The 19058-nt window shown below is 39.0% G+C and overlaps 1 protein-coding gene across 6 annotated transcripts in view; it reads left to right on the top strand.

The window, feature by feature from the left end:
• The window catches only part of TAB3 (TGF-beta activated kinase 1 (MAP3K7) binding protein 3), a 91639-nt gene that overhangs the window by 56564 nt on the left and 16017 nt on the right, over positions 1-19058 (top strand). For 4 of the 6 annotated variants that reach the window (XM_082717916.1, XM_082717917.1, XM_082717920.1 and 1 more), the window contains 4 exons: positions 4595-4786; positions 8867-10322; positions 11181-11341; positions 17135-17228. In XM_082717916.1, coding sequence (XP_082574042.1) covers positions 4685-4786; positions 8867-10322; positions 11181-11341; positions 17135-17228 — 1813 coding nt within the window. In that variant the 5' untranslated portion in view covers positions 4595-4684. The remainder of the gene's footprint in view (positions 1-4594; positions 4787-8866; positions 10323-11180; positions 11342-17134; positions 17229-19058) is intronic. The other 2 variants (XM_082717921.1, XM_082717919.1) reach the window with 2 other exon arrangements.

Here is a 19058-nt window from a genome sequence, read left to right on the forward strand (position 1 = left end):
TGCTGAAAAATCAGCTGATATCCTCATGGGTTTTTTTTTTTTTTAAGATTTTATTTATTTGTCAGAGAGAGAGAGAGAGAGAGAGAGAGAGAACTCAAGCAGGCAGAGCGGCAGGCAGAGGCAGAGAGAGAAGCAGGCTCCCCACTGAGCAAGGAGCCTGATGCGGGACTCGATCCCAGGACCCTGGGATCATGACCTGAGCCAAAGGCAGCGGCTTAACCAACTGAGCCACCCAGCCGTCCCTCCTCATGGGTTTTTTTGTTGTGGATGACTGTTTGGTTTCCTCTTGCTGCTTTTAAGATCTTCTCATTATCTTTAATCTTTGACATTTTAATTATAACATGTTTTGGTTTGGGCCTTTTTTGGGTTCATCTTATTTGGGGCTCTCTGCTTCTTGAACCTGGATGTCTCTTTCATTCCCTAGGTTAGGGAAGTTTTCAGCTATTATTTCTTTCTATTATTTCTTCCCCTTTCTCTCTTAGCTCCTTCTGAGATCCATACCCTGGGAATGTTAATTTGTGTGATGTTGTCACAGAGGTCCCTTAACCATCTTCATTTTTTAAAAATTCCTTTTTGTTTTGGTGTTTAGCTTGAATGTTTTTTCTTACCTGTTTTCTGGAGTGCTCTTCTGTTCTTCTGCATCCCTTAATCTCCTGTTGAGTACTTCAGGTATATTTTTTATTTCAGTTATTTTAGTCTTTTTACCTCAGATTTTAAAAATGTTTTTTTGATTTTTTTAAAAATTTATTTATTTATTTATTTGACAGAGACAGAGAGGGAACACAAGCAGGAGGAGTGGGAGAAGGAGAACAGACTTCCCACTGAGCAGGGAGCCCGACACAGGGCTTGATCCCAGGGATCATGACCTGAGCTGAAGGGAGATGTTTAATGCCTGAGCCACCCAGGCGCCCCATATTTTTTTTTTCAAAAAACATTGTGTTTTTGTTGATGTTCTTAGTGAATTCATCTCTTCTCTCAAGTCTGGCAAGCAACTTTTTGATCATTACTTTGAAATATTTGTCAGGTAGATGACTTATGTCATTTTGGTTTAGTTATTTTCTTTAGTTATTTAGTTATTTTCTTTATTTTGTCTTATAAGCATATTCCTCTGTCCCTTTTTAAAATCTGATTTTCTGTGTTTATTTCTATGAATGAAGTGAAAGAGCCACCTCTCCTGGTCTTAGAAGAGTGGCCTTGTGTAGACACATCCTCTATGTAGACTGTGTGTTCCTCACACGTTTGGGTAGCTGGCTGTGTGGGGCTATAATCCATGGGTCTCTGGGTCCTGGGGCACTCCACAGTGTGGCTGCCCTAATGGAAAACTGAAGCACAACCTGGCGTGGATGTAGGTGTCTCAGGGGGCTTTGCCCTGTACCTCTTTTGTGATACTACTGGAGCCGTATTGGATATAGGTGAGGTGTGCCCTGGTGTGCGCCATCCTGGGGCCACCCTGCTTGGATGGTTGGAGCTGGTATGTGCTTGGAGCCTAGAACTAGCCGAAGTGGCAGGCTGCTAGGACACCAGTCCTTGCTCCTGTCTCGTGGGAGGGGGAAGGTCAACTGTGGCAGTCACAGCACCTCTGTCCCCAGGGAGAGTTCCTGTAGTTGCTCCACTGTTTGGTGGATGTTCTGGGGTTAATAAATGGTTTTCCTTCACTTACAGTCTAGTTACCCTTTATTTCATTTATTTATTTTTAGAAAAAGACTATTTATTTGACAGAGAGAGGAAGCACGAGCAGGGGGAGTGGGAGAGGGAGAAGCAGGCTCCCTGCAGAGCAGAGAGCCTGATGTGGAACTCCATCCTAGGAACCCGGGGATCATGGCCTGACCCGAAAGCCGACGCCCAACGATTGAGCCATCCAGGCACCTCTCTGGTTACCCTTTAAGCTGTAGCTTATTTTCTGTGCCCTGGGCAGGTGAATCTGCACATGTATCTGTCAGTGATACCTTCCATTATTGCAATTTGTGGCGTCAAGGTGGAGTTGCCCTTGTTACCAGGCGTCTCTTTTGCTGTTCTGATTGAGGTCCCTCTAGCCTTGTATTGTGCAGAAGGTGTTCTGTCAGCCCCCCACTCTTCAGGAGGAATTGATCTATATATAGGCGTAAATTTGGTGTGTCCATGGGAAGAGATAAGTTCAGGGTCTTCCTATACTGACTTCTTAGACCCATCCGAACATTTTTGATTTTTGAAATACTGATTGTAGTTCTCTACATTGCCCCCAAGTAATGGCATGATTTAAAGTTTCAGGGCTTATGTGCAAGATAAAGAAGATTTGCTGTGGAATGGCCCTTCCTTATGTGTGTTCTTTAGACCATGTAGCTTAAAATTGTGGTTTCCATGCCTCTTAAGATGATGCAGGTGTTTACTTCGCATACTTAAAAATATTTGACCATCTAGTGAGTGAACACAGCAGAAATTATGGGATTGTATGGTATACACTACGTTTTTCCCCTTTAAAAAAATGGGAAATATATGTAGTTGAACCCTTGAGCAACATAGGTTGAAACTGTATGGGTCTACTTAACATGCAGATTTTTTAAAAATATTTTTTTATTTATTTGACAGAGATCACAAGTAGGCAGAGAGGGAGATTATTGCAGATTTTATGCAGATTTTTTAAAATAAATACAGTCAGTGCTATAAATGTTTTTTTCTTCCTTATGATTTTCTTAACATTTTTCTCTAGTTTTTACTCTATTGTAAGTGTAGAGTATATAATATGTCATTTCCAATACAAAATGCATATTGATTAATATGTTATTAATGATTAATTTGATTAATATGACTGTTTATGTTATCAGTAAGATCAGCAGTCGGCTATTAGTAGTTAAGTTTTGGGGGGAGTCAAAAGTTAAATACGGGGGCACCTGGGTGGCTCAGTGGGTTAAAGCCTCTGCCTTCGGCTCAGATCATGATCCCAGGGTCCTGGGATCGAGCCCTGCATTGGGCTCTCTCCTCGGCAGGGATCCTGCTTCCCCCCTCTCTCTCTGACTGCCTCTCTGCCTACTTGTGATCTCTGTCTGTTAAATACATAAACAAAATATTTAAAAAAAAGTTAAATACGGATTTTTTTAAAAGATTTTATTTATTTGACAGAGAGAGAGAAATCACAAGTAGGCAGAGAGGCAGGCAGAGAGAGAGGGGGGAGGAAGCAGGCTCCCTGCGGAGCCGAGAGCCCGATGTGGGGCTCGATCCCAGGACCCTGGGATCATGATCTGAGCCGAAGGCAGAGGCTTTAACCCACTGAGCCACCCAGGTGCCCCGTTAAATACGGATTTTTGAATGCTCTGGGGTTGGTGTCCATAACCCCTGTGTCATTCAGAGGTCAACTGTATTAAAACATGTATCAGTTTGTTGATTTTTTAAAAAAATATTTTATTTATTTATTGGACAGAGAGAAAGATCACAAGGAGGCAGAGAGGCAGGCTGAGAGAGAGGAGGAAGCAGGCTCCTCGCTGAGCAGAGAGCCTGATTCGGGGCTCGATCCCAGCACCTGGGATCATGACCCAAGCGGAAGGCAGAGGCTTAACCCACTGAGCCACCCAGGCGCCCCCAGTTCATTGGTTCTTGATGCTGCCAGTTAATTTATGAATTGTTATTTCACTAGTTGCCTTTTTATATATGGGCGCTCAGCTTGAGTAGTGCCAGTGAGATTTGATGTTAATTTTTTCCACTCAAACTGTACCCTTAAATCCTGGCATCGTAGCACCTCTGCCAGTGGCATTAGAAAATAAGTGAAAGCCCAGCTGTTTAGGTCTGGCAGATGATGGGCCAGCAGCAGCGTCTTTTTAGTTAATTTTTTCTTCCAAGATTTTATTTAAATTCAAGTTAGTTAACATGTAGTGTAGTATTGGTTTCAGGAGTAGAATTTAGTGATCCATCCCTTAACATACAACACCAGTGCTCATCACAAGTGCCTTCCTTAATGCCCACTAGGCATTTAGCCCATCCCCCCACCCACCTCCCCTCCCGAAAAGCATCATCATTAAAAACAAAGGAGTCTTCATTTCCATTTGCGTTTGCTAAGTTATTTCCTTTAGACTTTGGGTTTCCTTTACTCATACTTCAAATCCAAATCTTTTGGTCTCAAAGTACAAGTAGAACGTAAAACAGACAGGAGAGGTAATTCTTTGTGGTGTTATCATCAAGTCCTTGTTTTCTTATTACTTTAGACATCAAAATGACTTCTCTGCTCTGGGGAGTGATGTGATAGCCCTTGGGAAAACCTGAGTGATTATACACAAGTAGCATTTCTCAAGGCTAGTGAGATAAGGTTGCCAAAATAGTAATACTCTGTAGTTTTAATCTAGCTGGTGCTTTATTTTTTTTTTTTTTTAAGCATTAAACTGAAACTGAAGTTTTGGGGATGTCTTTTGGCTTTTTTTGTTTCTGAACCAGTGATATCAGAAAAGTCTGGCTAAATTGAGTTTGTCAATTTTACGACTCGCCATTTTAACACAGTGACCGTTGCTATTTGAATGATGTGAAATATGTAATTAAATTCAACCATATTTTATTGAGGTATTGTTGACACACAATGTTACAAGAGTTTTAGGTGGACAACACAGTGATTAACTTTGATTTCTTTTAATAGAAAATGAATGCGGTGTTGGAAGATCACTACTATCGGAAGGCTGGTTAGCGTCAATTTCCTAAGCGATACTTGACCACTATTTGTTCTGGCATGGCGCAGAGCACTCCACAGCTTGACATGCAGGTTCTCCATGACCTCCGACAGCGTTTCCCGGAGATTCCAGAGGGTGTTGTGTCTCAGTGCATGTTACAGGTAGATTACCTGATAGTGATATTAAGCTACAGTTCTCCTTAAGTTTTCTTGTCTTTGTGGAGGGCAGTGGGAGGTATTTAGAGCAGGAATTCTCAGCCTTGGTGCTATTGACATTTTGGCCTGGGTTATCTTTGTTGTGGGGCCCTGCCGTGTACATTGTAGGCTGTTTAGCAGCATTCCTGGTCTCTACCACTAGATGCCAATGGCACTCTTGCAGTTGTGACAACCAAAAATGTTTCCACACATTGCTAAATGTCTTATGGGAGGCAAAACCTACCCTACTGAGAACCACTGATTTAGAGGGGGAAAAAAAGGCCTGTAGCAAAACAAAAACTGATTATGTTCAGATTCCACCTTTTACAGTTTTGGAGTTGGTTGATCACTCCCCAAATTCTTAGATTTGAATTTTGAATCTCAGATTTATCGTTCTAACTTTTTGGCTATACTTTTGAGCCAGTTTTTTAAAGTTTATAGAGAGTCCATTCCCTTTCTTACTGTTTTTCTAGTTAATAAATGCTTACTAACAGGTGATTTTAAGTGTAAGGCCACTTTGTCTAGTTTAATCATATTTCTTTGATTTTGTTGTCTTATATTGAAATGTATCTTTAAATTGGATAGAGTGTGTTTTCCCATTCAAGGGATAAGAGAGAAACCGGCCTAATACTCCCCTTGTTGAATTTTGCATCATCCTCCACAGGATCACCATGTGTTTTGGGTTACAGCATTTCCCTGTTTGGTTCACTTTTGGTACAGTACTTTTGTCCACTGGACTTCCTCACACATTGTTGGTTTGAATTCTGCCTTACTGCATCATATGCAGACTCTACCTTACTGCAGTGTGAGTGGCTCAGCTTATCACCTAAGCCTATATACTGCGGAGTTTAATTGCAAATAGAGACTCACAGAACAATTGTGGTAAAAGAGGTGCTTCCTAGCCCTTCTACTACGTTTAGGCCTTTGGGGTTACAGTTTTTGTATTACAGCTTGCTTTTGTTTTTTCCAACACACATTCCCACTGTGAATTTCCATTCTTGACTTTAGCCAAATTTTGGTCTCTGGTAGAGAAAAGGTGCTTCCCAAGGGAGTAAAACCAAGCATGAGTGAGGCTTTTAGTTAAATCCATTTCCTAGCAATTGCCTTCCTTACCTGTCCTCACCACCTATCCCCCAACTCTTTGTTTTTTCAAATTTAATTTATCCTTTTATTACCTGTATTTTTTCATGGTTTAGTGTCTTTATCACACTAAACTGAAGGAATGAACTTTACTGAAGGAATGAACTTTAAATTCAGCTTAATGAACATTTATTGCTAATTGACATTGACTCAAGTCTTCCTCTTCCTTGTTCCTTTGGGATTAATAGGAGTCTGTTGGCATAGAGACTTACCTTTGAGTGGCACTGAAAAGTTTTGCTGTTTGCATTTAAAGACTCAGTAGTTGACATTTAATATATAAGTTTTAAAGCCTCTCTCTCTGAGCCAGATATCATCTCTCAATTTAGGGTCACTTTTTAGGAGTATGATGCTTTTTTGCCTAGGTCTTTTCAAGGGTTTTTATATGGTTTTTGTTTGTTTGTTTGTTTGTTTGTTTTAATTCTGACCTCTTAGGGCACCTGGCTGGCTCAGTCCATAGAGCATCCAGCTCTTGATCTCAGGGTCATAAGTTCAAGCCCCACACTGGACATGGAGCCTACTTTAAAAAAAGAAGGAAAAGAAAAAATAATTCTCACCTCTTTATCCAACTAAGTAATTTTGTTTTATTTATTTGGATTTACTATTTGATAAATTTTGTATCCATTTTTTTTTCTTTTGAAGGCATTCTGCAGGTTAAAGATCACATTTGAATCTGTTTCAGTGGTATTTAAAAATGATTTCGTAAAGAAATCTTTTTAAAATTTTTTCTTCATAGGAAAATTTACTTACCTTGTCACTGTAGACATGCATTTGAATAGGCTGACAAATCAACTTTGTATCATTGTGAATTTGGGTCCTATTTGTGAGGATACTGTTCAGGCTCCCTAATTCACTGTAGAAAACATGAAATTTCAGCAGCATTACTACAGTTGTCAAATAGTGAAGTATCCATGACTGCTTTAGGTTTCATATAAATGGGCTATTTTTTTTTAATTTTCACCAAATTTTTCCCTAGTTAGGAATAGTTTATCCCTAGTTAGGGATAGTTCTATAGGGATAGAACTATAGGGACCTATAGAGATCACAAGTAGGCAGAGTGTCAGGCAGAGATAGAGGGGGAAGCAGACTCGATCCGAAGATCCTGGGATCATGACATGAGGCGAAGGCAGAGGCTTTAACCCACTGAGCAACCCAAATGGGTTGCTCATAAAATGGGCTAAATTTTGTTCTCCTTTTATTCCATTTGCAGACATACTTTATTTTCACTTTTCATATTTTTTTCTTTCAGTTACCTGTCAGTGACATTTTTAGTAGGCAATCAGTTGGAACCCTTCGGATCCAAATTTGCTTAATACTGAGCTTCTCATCTCTTTAGCACAGTGATTTTCAAACAGGATTTTTTTTAAAAAGGCCATACTCTTGAGTTTTAATAATTTTCTTCTTTTTTAAAAAATAATTTTCTTCTTAAATTTTGATAGTTACTTTTCTCTAGGGCTCAGAATTTTAGTATCACAGCTTTATATAAGGAAACAGATAGAAGTTATGTATGGACTTTTGATGAAGCCAGTTCTTTAAATTTCTAAGAATTCATTTTGTAAAGGTTTGTTTAACTGAATCTTTGTTTACTTCATGAGCTTTAATATAGTTACTTACTTTTAGCCTAACATCCTCTCCCTTGAAATTAAGGAGTTAGGAGACTGAGAATCTAGAACTGGCTCTCCTGTTAACTAGTTAAGTGCTTGTTCTCAAGCCATGTGTCCCTTTCCTCATCTGTAAATGAGTTGATTTGGAATAGATGAACCCTAAACGTTTCCAGCTCTAAAATTACAGCATTGTATGTTCTGTTTTAGGTTTAACCTTATTTGCTTCTCAGCAGAAGTAAAAGTGTTTCCTTTCATTTTTGTATAAAATGTGCTTTTTCCTAAAATCAGTATGCAGTAGTAGGTATGTATGTGCGTATCTGTGTATTTATGAACTACAGAGAAAGTCATAGAAATTGAGAAATTTTATTATTCCAAAGGCAATGGATAATAGTGCTTTAGGCTAATAAAATAGTTGAGAATTTTGTATTTTAATGGAAAACTACATTATATTTTCAAATTAAAAAAAGACAAACCTCCTTCATTAGTTACATTATTGTCAGAATGTCTAAAATGTTACTTTGGTAATACCATCTCTAAGTGTGTGTATAGTGACTCAAAAAATTCAGATCCTACAATGCTTGTGAAAGTTGACCAAGCTACTTTTCAGTGGGTAGAAAATGTGTGTCTGTGGGAGTGTGAATGAATTTCATTGAGGCAGTCGAGACTTGGTTTTCTGTTAAATAGCCTTAACTTTGGCAGTTCTGGAACCATAGTTCAAAAATGTGTGCTTGTTTTTACTGATTTCTTTGGTTAGCTTCATCTTTCCTAAGGATAGTTGAAGTTCTATAGGGATAAATTTGATGAAAAGAAAAGGCTGCTTTAGAATTTTTATTGTTTTGACTCTAGGAATTTTGTTATAATTTTTCTCCTTTTGTGGTTCCACTACCTTTCAAAAACTAAAGCATGACTATTTTCATGTTTTCTGGTTTTAAACTGGTGTATTCTGAGCAGTTATGGTGACTCCAAGATTGGCCCAACATGTTAATTTGTTGAAAAGCATCAGACCTAAAGTGAGTCCTGGATTTGGACTCTGACAATGTGGAGTTGAGTCACCGTGTTCATTAGTGGGTGCTTTCCATTTCTGTAGCAGTAGCGGGAGTACTAGTCATAGGAACTAAATGTCTGTGAAACAGTATGAATTGTTTGGGATCTCCTTGACAGGGTAGATGACTCTGAAGCTGTTTGTGCTTAAAATGCCATTCTCTACTTATTTTATGACAGTCGTATTTGCATAACCTGCAATGCTTGACTTCTTTTAGGATTTGTTCATTTTGTCATTGTTAATGTTACCACTTATCTCCCCTAGAACAACAACAATCTTGAAGCCTGTTGCCGAGCCCTCTCCCAGGAGAGTAGCAAATACTTATATATGGAATACCACAGTCCAGATGACAACAGGATGAATAGAAATCGCCTTTTGCATATTAATCTGGGTATCCATTCTCCGAGTAGCTACCACCCAGGAGATGGGGCACAACTTAATGGGGGTCGAACACTGGTACACAGCTCAAGTGATGGACATATTGATCCACAGCATGCAGCGAGTAAACAGCTGATATGTTTAGTTCAGGAACCACACTCCGCTCCAGCTGTTGTGGCTGCTACTCCGAACTACAATCCATTTTTTATGAATGAACAGAACAGAAGTGCAGCTACTCCTCCTTCACAGCCACCTCAGCAGCCGTCTTCCATGCCCACAGGAATGAATCCATCTGCTATGCAAGGGCCTTCACCGCCACCACCTCCTTCGTACATGCACATACCTCGGTATAGTACAAATCCGATTACTGTTACAGTGTCCCAGAACCTCCCTTCTGGACAGACTGTACCAAGAGCTTTACAAATTCTTCCACAAATTCCAAGCAATCTCTATGGGTCTCCTGGTTCTATTTATATTAGACAGACATCTCAGAGTTCATCCGGAAGACAAACTCCTCAGACTACACCATGGCAGTCCTCACCACAGGGCCCAGTGCCTCATTATAGCCAACGTCCTTTACCTGTTTATCCACATCAACAGAACTATCAACCTTCTCAGTATTCTCCCAAACAACAGCAGATTCCTCAACCTGCTTACCATTCGCCACCTCCTTCTCAGTGTCCTTCACCCTTCAGCTCTCCACAGCATCAGGTGCAGCCTTCCCAGTTGGGCCACCCAAGTTCCCACGTCTTTATGCCCCCTAGTCCTTCAACTACTCCACCGCATCCGTATCAACAAGGACCTCCCAGCTATCAGAAGCAGGGAAGCCATTCAGTAGCTTATCTCCCATACACAACATCTAGCTTACCCAAAGGATCCATGAAGAAGATAGAAATTACAGTAGAACCCTCTCAAAGACCTGGGACAGCAATGAACAGGAGTCCTTCACCTATCAGTAATCAACCATCTCCACGGAATCAGCACTCCCTGTACACAGCCACCACACCACCTTCAAGTTCTCCTTCAAGAGGAATATCCAGTCAACCAAAACCTCCATTTAATGTTAATCCTGTGTATATTACATATACACAGCCCACTGGACCTTCATGTGCTCCGTCGCCATCTCCTCGAGTGATACCAAACCCAACTACAGTTTTTAAAATTACTGTAGGTCGAGCGACGACTGAAAATCTTTTAAATTTAGTGGACCAAGAAGAACGTTCTGCAGCCCCAGAACCTATTCAGCCTATTTCAGTGGTACCAGGCTCTGGGGGAGAAAAGGGAAGTCATAAATACCAGAGGAGTTCTAGTTCTGGATCAGATGACTATGCCTATACACAAGGTAATTTTAGCCCTTTTATGAAATTTAATCTTTGTAGTGAGGTGGCTTTTTCAAAATAAATTTATATTAGCTGTTTAGTTTTAATGAAATGGTTAGGATTTATTCAGTAGTTCACAGTAGCATTGCTACCAAGAATAGGCTGAGACAAAAATAGTGTCAGTGCTTCAGAGTTCTCTATAGGTTTTGTTTTAAAATTTGAAAATAGTGATCTAATAAGGCTGTTTTTAGGAAGAACATTCATTGGGACAAAAACATAGACAAATGAAAGTGATACTGTCAAAAAACAAACTACAGAATTGGAGATTCATAATGGGTGGGCTAATGTTTATCAAGGTTAAGAAATTTGAATCTTTTCTAACGAGACTGGCCTAGGGGGTGTAATATTTATAAGTGATACATATTTATAAGTGGGATTGGTGGTGAAGACTAATGTTGGATTAGTTAATAGTGGACGTAATTAAAGGGAGGATGGAATTTTTTTAAAGTCTATCCAGGTTTCAAGGTAGCTGAGAATTTAATATTCTTTCATTGTGTAAGAGGAGTAGTAATTATGATTATAGTTCGATATGTCTGGTATTGAACCTGTTTAAAAACCACACAGGTATAGTTAAAAAATCTTAGGTTAGGGAAACGAAGGTCAACAGAGCAAGACGGACATATGGATGATGTCATTTTGGCAGGAGTTCCAAGAGCCAAATTAAAGCTTAATAACATTAGCAAGACACAAGAGTAAATGCCAGCTCAGAATGGAGGACAGGGTTTCTTTTGAGTATTTTATGCACTAGCAGTGCATATAGAAATTTTCCAGTCACTTGTTCAATGTTACTCTCTGCAATGACTCTATCTGTAACACTATAGCCTTGCTGTTACATCAGCGAGCAAGGATGGAGAGGTTAGCAAAGCAGTTGAAACATGAGAAAGAGGAGCTAGAGCGGTTGAAGGCTGAAGTGAACGGGATGGAGCATGACCTGATGCAGAGACGGCTCCGAAGGGTCAGCTGCACCACTGCAATCCCCACGGTAAGTCCTCTGTTGGCCTGTGTGGCCAGGAAGATGGGCGTGATGGCTGTCTGGGGCATGTGTTCTTCTTTGATGTTCTGTTCCTGACAGGGCCTTTCCATATTTTAAACAATGGACGAGAGACTTTTGCCTTCAGTAGTTCTCTTCCGAATAATTCGGTGCTTTTATTTCTTCTCACATGTATGAATTCCATAGGTTCTTCAGTATTTTCAAATGACTGACTTTCTAACAGAGGTATGGCGTCTCATTTACTATGAATTGCTCTCTGTCAAAATAGAGAGGTACACCCTCCCCAAGCATTTTATATTTTTTTCTCATCTGTTCATTTTATTCTTTTAAGCATATACTATACGTATAAATTCCAAAGATTTAAAAGTTATTTTCTCAAGTATGTCGATTCAAATGCATTAGAACAGTGTCAGTATGAATCTGGGAAAGTGTGCACCATAGAGCATTATAAGGCAGAGCAATTTTATTAAGTGTAAATAAGGTAGGAGCTAAGGTAACCATACTGACAGCAGTCCTAATAGTAACTGCCCTAATGAAAAGATTTGGATAATATATTCATAACATTTTAAGTACGGTTTATGAGTTCTAAAAAATGTTAAACTATTCAGAACATTTTAAAACCAGTCTCCTAGAATCTTGTGATGGAAGTACAAGCTTTCTGTGATCTGATAGTCATTCGTGCAACCCTTGTTGAGTTTATGCATGTGGTCTGTATGTATGCACCAAGCTAGGTTCTTGGTGCGTACGTGCTAGTGAGAGAAATAGATCCGTGGGCAGATACTTAGAATTTGGTGTGGTAGGTGCTGGTAGTGCTCACGGGTAATGAGAGGACTCGAATGTCAACTGGTCTGTGTATGTACTCAGTGCACTTCTGCTGGAGTGCCCTTCTGAAGCTCTTCATGGCTAAGTCCTGTGTATGCTTCAGGGCTTCACCTTACTCTACTTTGTCCTTGGAGCCATTCCTTATTTTCCTGATCTCTTTCAGCGGAGAGTAATTTCTCAGCATTTACAGGTTTGGAGAAGAGCAGCATGTCTGCAGCTCTGCCTTCATAGATAGGTTTTTAATGGAAGGTCATGGCTTCAAAGGCAGCCTGTGAACTCCTGAAGTCAGGTGCAGTCTGGAAGCATGTCTCCAGTTTCTGGAGTTCCTGATTTTTGTTAAGGTTAATAGAATGGAGGGGAAGAGGGTGAGGACCCACTGGTCTACATATAGTGTTGCTGTAGAGGGAGAGAGGAAAGGGGAGAGCATTTTAGAAGGGAAAACAAAAGAGAAAAGAGGGAAAGAACATAGAGGTAACAAAAGTGCGAAGTTAAGGCAGAGACAGACTTTCAGGAGGCAGCAAATACAGGTCTTACACTTAAGCTGAAATTTCTGGTGTCCTAACAGGTAAATGTGCACCTGTCAATTGCGGTTTAGACCTTGAGGGTGAAGTGTTTGAACTTCTGCTGGTAATGGGGAACCAGTGGAATTTTTCAGAAGGAAATTATTGATACTGATTATTGATAAAGAGGCATATTTAGTAATTTAATGAAATTTTTTCTAATACTGACAAAATTCCTAAGTATAGTCAGTATTAGAACCAAGAAGGAGGGAGGGTTTTACTTAAAGCACTAAGAAAATTATAAAGCTCTCATTAACTGAAAGGTAATAAATTTCTTAGTGTTTTCTCCACTTGAAATCTTAATTGAATTCTTCGATTGGGGGAGGTATTGAAGAACATAACCCACAGAGGAATCTATCCTGGTGGTTGGGCAATTTGGAGTCTTTTAGGTACTTATGGAGCATGAGCAGATTTTGTTAACATAAAAGTCATTTCCCTAACATAACTAAATAAGTTTTGTTTAGTGACCTCTTGCTGTGTGGTAATTCCTGCTGAAATGAACCCTGTTGGTTTTTGTTGTTGTTTTGGAAAGTAAAGAGCTGTCAAAGGTAACATAGGTTAGTGCTTCAACAAAATCCAGATTTTAGATGAGCATTTTTATTGATGAGTTACTTAAAAAAAGAAAAAGAGTAGAATGAACCCCCTGTGTAGCCATCACCCAGCTTCAGAAATTGGTAGCCCATATTGCTGACAATATTTAAGAGATGAGAAATTTGTGTGATTGCCTTGTGTTTCTGCTGCCAGGCCTAGAGTAAAGTGAGGGACTATTAGCTATGGCTGAGGGACAATTCTACATGGAGGTTCAGACAGTGCCTCTCTATCGGGTGTGAATTTGACTCCTCCTCCTGCTACTCATATATCCTTGGAGAAGTAACTTTCTCTGCTTGTTTTTTTTACCTGTAATATCTTCAAGTGCCCATCTCATGGGATTAAATAATATTATACATAATCAATATATGTAATCCTCAACAAATAGTAAGTATTCTTACCAGTGTTGGTGGACAACACTGGAAAATCCTATTTAAGATACACACACACACACACACACACACCCCTGAACCATTTTGCAAAATTTTGATTTAACTCCAGGAATATGCATAACGTATGTATATTATGTAGGAAATTAATCCAGAAGTAAAGCATTTTGTCAGAATTCCTTTTTGGTGAAAGAGGCTCATTCGAGTCACCATGACATCCTTGTAAAGACTGCCCATATAAGGGGCACCTGAGTGGCTCAGTCAGTTAAGCAGCTGGATTTTCCTTTCTGCTCAAATCATGATCTCAGGGTCATGGAATCAAGCTCCACATTGGGCTCCATGCTTACTGAGTAATGTGCTGGAGATTATCTTTCTTCCTCTTCCTTGTCCCCTCTCCCCCAATCTCTCTCACTTGTGCTCTCTAAAATAAATAAATGTTTTTTTTAAAGATTTTATTTATTTATTTGACAGAGAGAGATTACAAGTAGGCAGAGAGGCAGGCAGAGAGAGAGAGTGGGATGCAGTCTCCCTGCTGAGCAGAGAGCCTGATGTGGGACTCGATCCCAGGACCCTGGGATCATGACCTGAGCTAAAGGCAGAGGCTTAACCCACTGAGCCACCCAGGTGCCCCCCAAAATAAATAAATCTTTAAAAAAAAGTGCTCACATAGGCTCTGGAGGCAGAATAGTTCTGGCAATCACTGACTATATCTAAGTTATCTGCATTTGATTTTCCCTATCTATAAAAGGGAATTCTGTTAAATATATTTTAATATTGTTGTCAAGATAAAAGCAATATATGTAAAGTGCCTGGCATGGAGTTAGGTTCTCAGTAAAATGGCTGTCTTTATCTTTGTCCCACTCACGTGTGGGATTACGTGATAGAGAATGGACTATTGTTTTGCTACTAAGCACATATTTCTACCTTCAGGTTTTAACATTTCTTTATCAAGCAGTGTACTAAGAAATGTGCATGCTTCAGGAAACTGAATGCACATTTGTTGCCAGCTGTAGAAGCTCAGAGCACCAGTGCAGTAATCTAAGGAGGGCAGAAGTGGAAGATCGCCCTAATCTGCCGTTTGCAAAGCACTGTTAAGTGCTGTCGAAGAGGTCATCTCATAAAGAGATCTTTATGTGAAAGGATAAATGTGTGTCTGTGACCTGATACGTGTTTGTGTGTGAGAGAGAAAAGATCATGTAAATTGACATTAAATCAGAAATGTTGGCCAGTTTAAGGATATTAAGTACTTTCAGTGTTTTGAGATAGAAATGTTAACTTTTTGCTGATAGGGTTCAAAGATGAGACAGTTTTATGGCGGAGAGGGAAATTTAAGTTACACGTTGAAAGATAAATAAGGTTGGATTAAGGCAAGAGATGCCATTTACCCCCTTAGTCAAGTTTTTCCTGTCATTTGTCTTATTCTAAATGGGTTTCTGGAATAACCGATGTTTGTTAGTCTCAGATGCATAATTAAGGCCAAGCCACCGAACTCCAGTGGTCTTCGACTGGGTCTCTGTGATACAACTTCTTCAAGTGCTCAGTTGACTTAAGGTAGTTTTGCCCCTTTTTGGAAAAAGCTTAAGAGTTTTTCACTTTGAAATGTCAGCTCTTTTACAAACAGATCTAAGTTACAGCCAATCTTGAAACCCCTCCTCCCTGAAAAGACAGTGTATTTTTTGGTGAATGGTACTGACTTTTCAGATTTTTTTTGACCTTGGTTTAATCAGAAACTATGAAAAAGGACATAAGAATCTTATAGGTATACCATTCTTTTAGTGAATTGGAGTGGTTCTCTTGTCTTTGGAAATGACTTTGTTGAGTAAATCTCTTGTTATAAGCAAATGTGCTGTAGCCTCTAGACTATATATAAAGTGTATTACAGTACTTTCATACTTAGTTATGGAGCTTCACTCTTTATGACCTCTGTGGCCAACCCCCCCCCCCCCCGCCGCCCACATAGGAAGAAGCAACTCCTCTAGGTCCTGAATTTTTCTGTTATGACTCTACAAAGAATGAATTCTTTTACATATTCCTAGGAAGACAATAGCCGTCTTTGAAACCTCTGGACAAGTCCTTTATTTTTAGTATAAATGCTCAGGTATATTTTAAACCCTTTTAATGTTGCCTGGCAGACAAGGTGTAAGCATTTTACTTGGTAATGTCCCATACTTTTGCAAATAGGAAAAAGAAAGCAATCCCTAATAAATAGTTCTAAATGACTTTTGTGTTCTCATAAGCATTCTAAGCAATTGTAGCTCTTACTGTATTCTATCACGTATTTTAAATGTTTCATACTTAGTAATGCAAGGGGCAGTCCCATTTATTCTGATGACATGTCCTAACAGCATAAGAGCTTGCATTATTGTGAATTAAGAACCTTTTTACTCCTTTTTCTTTGCTCTTAAACTAACATAGTTTGTAGAAAAATAAAGGTTTTTAATGGAAGAGGATTTTATTCTGTCACAGCAGATATTTATCTTTTACTTCATGTAGTTGAAAGCACATTAGTAACTAACTGAGTTAATATCTGGGCTGTGCTGAAAGCTTCAGTATCCCTGCCTTTGGAATTCAGACGTGAATTTTGTTTGTTATTGTGTGTGTGTGTATGCGTGTGTGTGTGTATCTATATATCTACAGATATATAGATATATATAAAATCTAGAAGTTCCGGGGATGTAAAGACTTCCAAAAAACTTTATTTAACTGAAGAAGAGGGCATTCTGTACATTTTGATGTCTTGTGTGTGCCCCTCAAAGGCTGAAGAATAGGTAAACCAGGCTCTAAGTCAAGAAGAAGGAAACAAATATGGAGGAAGAATGGGATCCATTTGTTTGTGAAATTTTCATGTAATAGATTGTTTGATGTAAATCCTGGTTTTACCAATCATTGTGTTTTATAACCTTGGGAAAATTATATGCACTGTGGGTGCATCAGCTTCCTCATGTATAAATTAACAAGGATATTAGTACTTGCCTGAAAGATGTTTTGAGGAAAGAATGAGACCTCTGGTAAACACAGTGCCTGATACTTAGTATTATTGTTTTTTCAAGCCTGGACAGCACTAAAATCAAGGACATTGCTTGTTTTACAGATTGATTCTCATAGTTTCCCTTACCATGAAAGCGTAGAAGTAAATTATTTTTAGTGCCCTGTGATTAAAATGATATTTTGTATGATAAAACATAGTCTAGTACTGTATCTTGCCACGTTTTATGCAGCTTTTGTGTTTATGTGGCCATACTGATGTCCCCATTTTACCTGATTGTTCCTTTAAATGTTTAGGACTTCTTAACATGCCCTCTTATGGACTAAGGCCATATTGTTGGTAATGACCAATCAGACCTATTAATATGAATAGCAGTTCTTAAATGTTGGGCTTGATAATGACTTTCCCACAATTGCTATTTTGGGTCCTTTCTTACTAGCCTGAGGAAATGACAAGATTGAGAAGCATGAACAGACAACTCCAGATAAATGTTGACTGTACACTGAAAGAAGTTGACCTCCTTCAATCTAGAGGTATAGACTTGATTATTTGGTAAACCATAAGTAATAGTGTGTTTTAAGCTGCTAAATAGCCATCATTTTTGGTTTTACAGGTTTAAGAGATAGTTTTTATCCATTATAATTCTACTCAAGAGATCCTTCTACTCCATGGTCATAGATTTGGGGGATCAAAAACAGTTTTAATGATGGCAGTTCCATCATTAAGCTCTTGTCATTTAGACTGCTCTAAGTGGTTACTCCGCATTTTTCTTGTTCTAGTCATTTACTGTGAATATTTTGTATTGATGGGTCTTAATTATAAAACTTCCTAGAGTGATGTTATGGTAATCATTAGAAGTATCTGTTAAAATAGGGAATCACATATCAGAACACCAGATTTCTCACTTTTAAAGTAAATTCCATATGCCATTTTTTATATCTATCATATGAAAACATCCAGCTGTATCTCAGACTTTTTGGAGTTTTTTTTTTTTTTTTGGCTTTTTTTGTTTTTGTTTTGGCTCTCTTATAGACTTGTACTACAGTAGAAGCTCTCTTAGCTTTCACTTACCAAGCTCAGTAGGTTAGTGATATTTTTTATTTCCCCCTGTACAATACTCTGACGCTGTCCGCAGCTGCTGCACACTGATGACTAGGGACCACGTGCTGGCGTGTTCAAGTACTGTCACTCCTAGTGGTTGAACGGTCTGCTCAGTGAGAGTTTGTTGTACCTGTTCTCTAACTTGCACATGCCAGTTACTCTGCTTCTGTAATTTAATGTTTATTAAGCTGACAAGAATGCAGGAGGAGCTGTTCTTTCTACCAAAAAACTCCCAAAGGCCAATTACTTTAAAAACAACAACAAAAAGGCACGGTTGGGGGGTGGTCTGAGCAAAGGGTTCAGGGGATAAATCACAAAAATCTAAGAGCATTCTGTTTTCTTACTCAAAACAATACAAAATTGTAGAATTTTAGGGCTCAGCAAACTAGCTTGTTGGTTCTTTTTGTAGCTGTAGTCAAATGTAGTCACGCCCATTTGTTCACATATTGTCTGGGGCTGCTTTTGTGCTTCACCAGCACTATTGGGGGCTTGCAGCAGATTGAATTACAGGTCCACACAACGTGAAATGCTGATTTTCTGCAACTTTACATAAGAAAAAAGTTTTCCACTTCCTCTGTAACTCATCATGGATGTTTATGTAAGAAAGACTGTGTAGAACTTCAGTGGACACGTGGTGAAAAAAAAAAAGTCTTCGTCCAGCTTTGAAGTTGACAAGTAGTTTTTCTTGAAAGGTCTGTTTCAATCAGCCTCTCTATTACCACCACTTATTGTTTTCAATTATGGCAGCTAAGGGAGCTTCTACTCTATTTTGACAGTATATAGTAAATCTCAACTAAAAATGGCAATGGGCTAACTTTAATAGTAGAAGCCTGGGACCCTAAAAGATACTGAACAATCTGAATAGAAGCAAATTTGAATATGAAAGTTGAGCAGCCTGGGCATTTCACAAAGTAGTCCCTTTACAGACTTGTAGCTTGAAGCAGTGGAGCTCTGCGTTATAGCCGGGTGATACAGATCATTGTTAGTGTATTGGGAGACCGCATCAGTTTTTGCTTGGGTGCTTTTTAAAGCACGACACACAAACAACCAGTTAGAGTATTTATAGTCAGCCTTAGGAGATCTAGAAATTAAAACATCAGCTGTAACTTAAGTAATTGAAAAAATACATATGCAACATCTTAGAGCATTGTGGCTTCCATTATCTTCCAAATGGTTAAAAGCATTTGTAATAGGACCTGGACAAGAACCACTATTAAAGTTTTATAAGCAAAGAGCTGTGTTTTTGGTCTCCTTTGGGCAAC

Source organism: Mustela nivalis, assembly GCF_964662115.1.
Source record: "Mustela nivalis genome assembly, chromosome: X".
NCBI lineage: Eukaryota > Metazoa > Chordata > Mammalia > Carnivora > Mustelidae > Mustela > Mustela nivalis.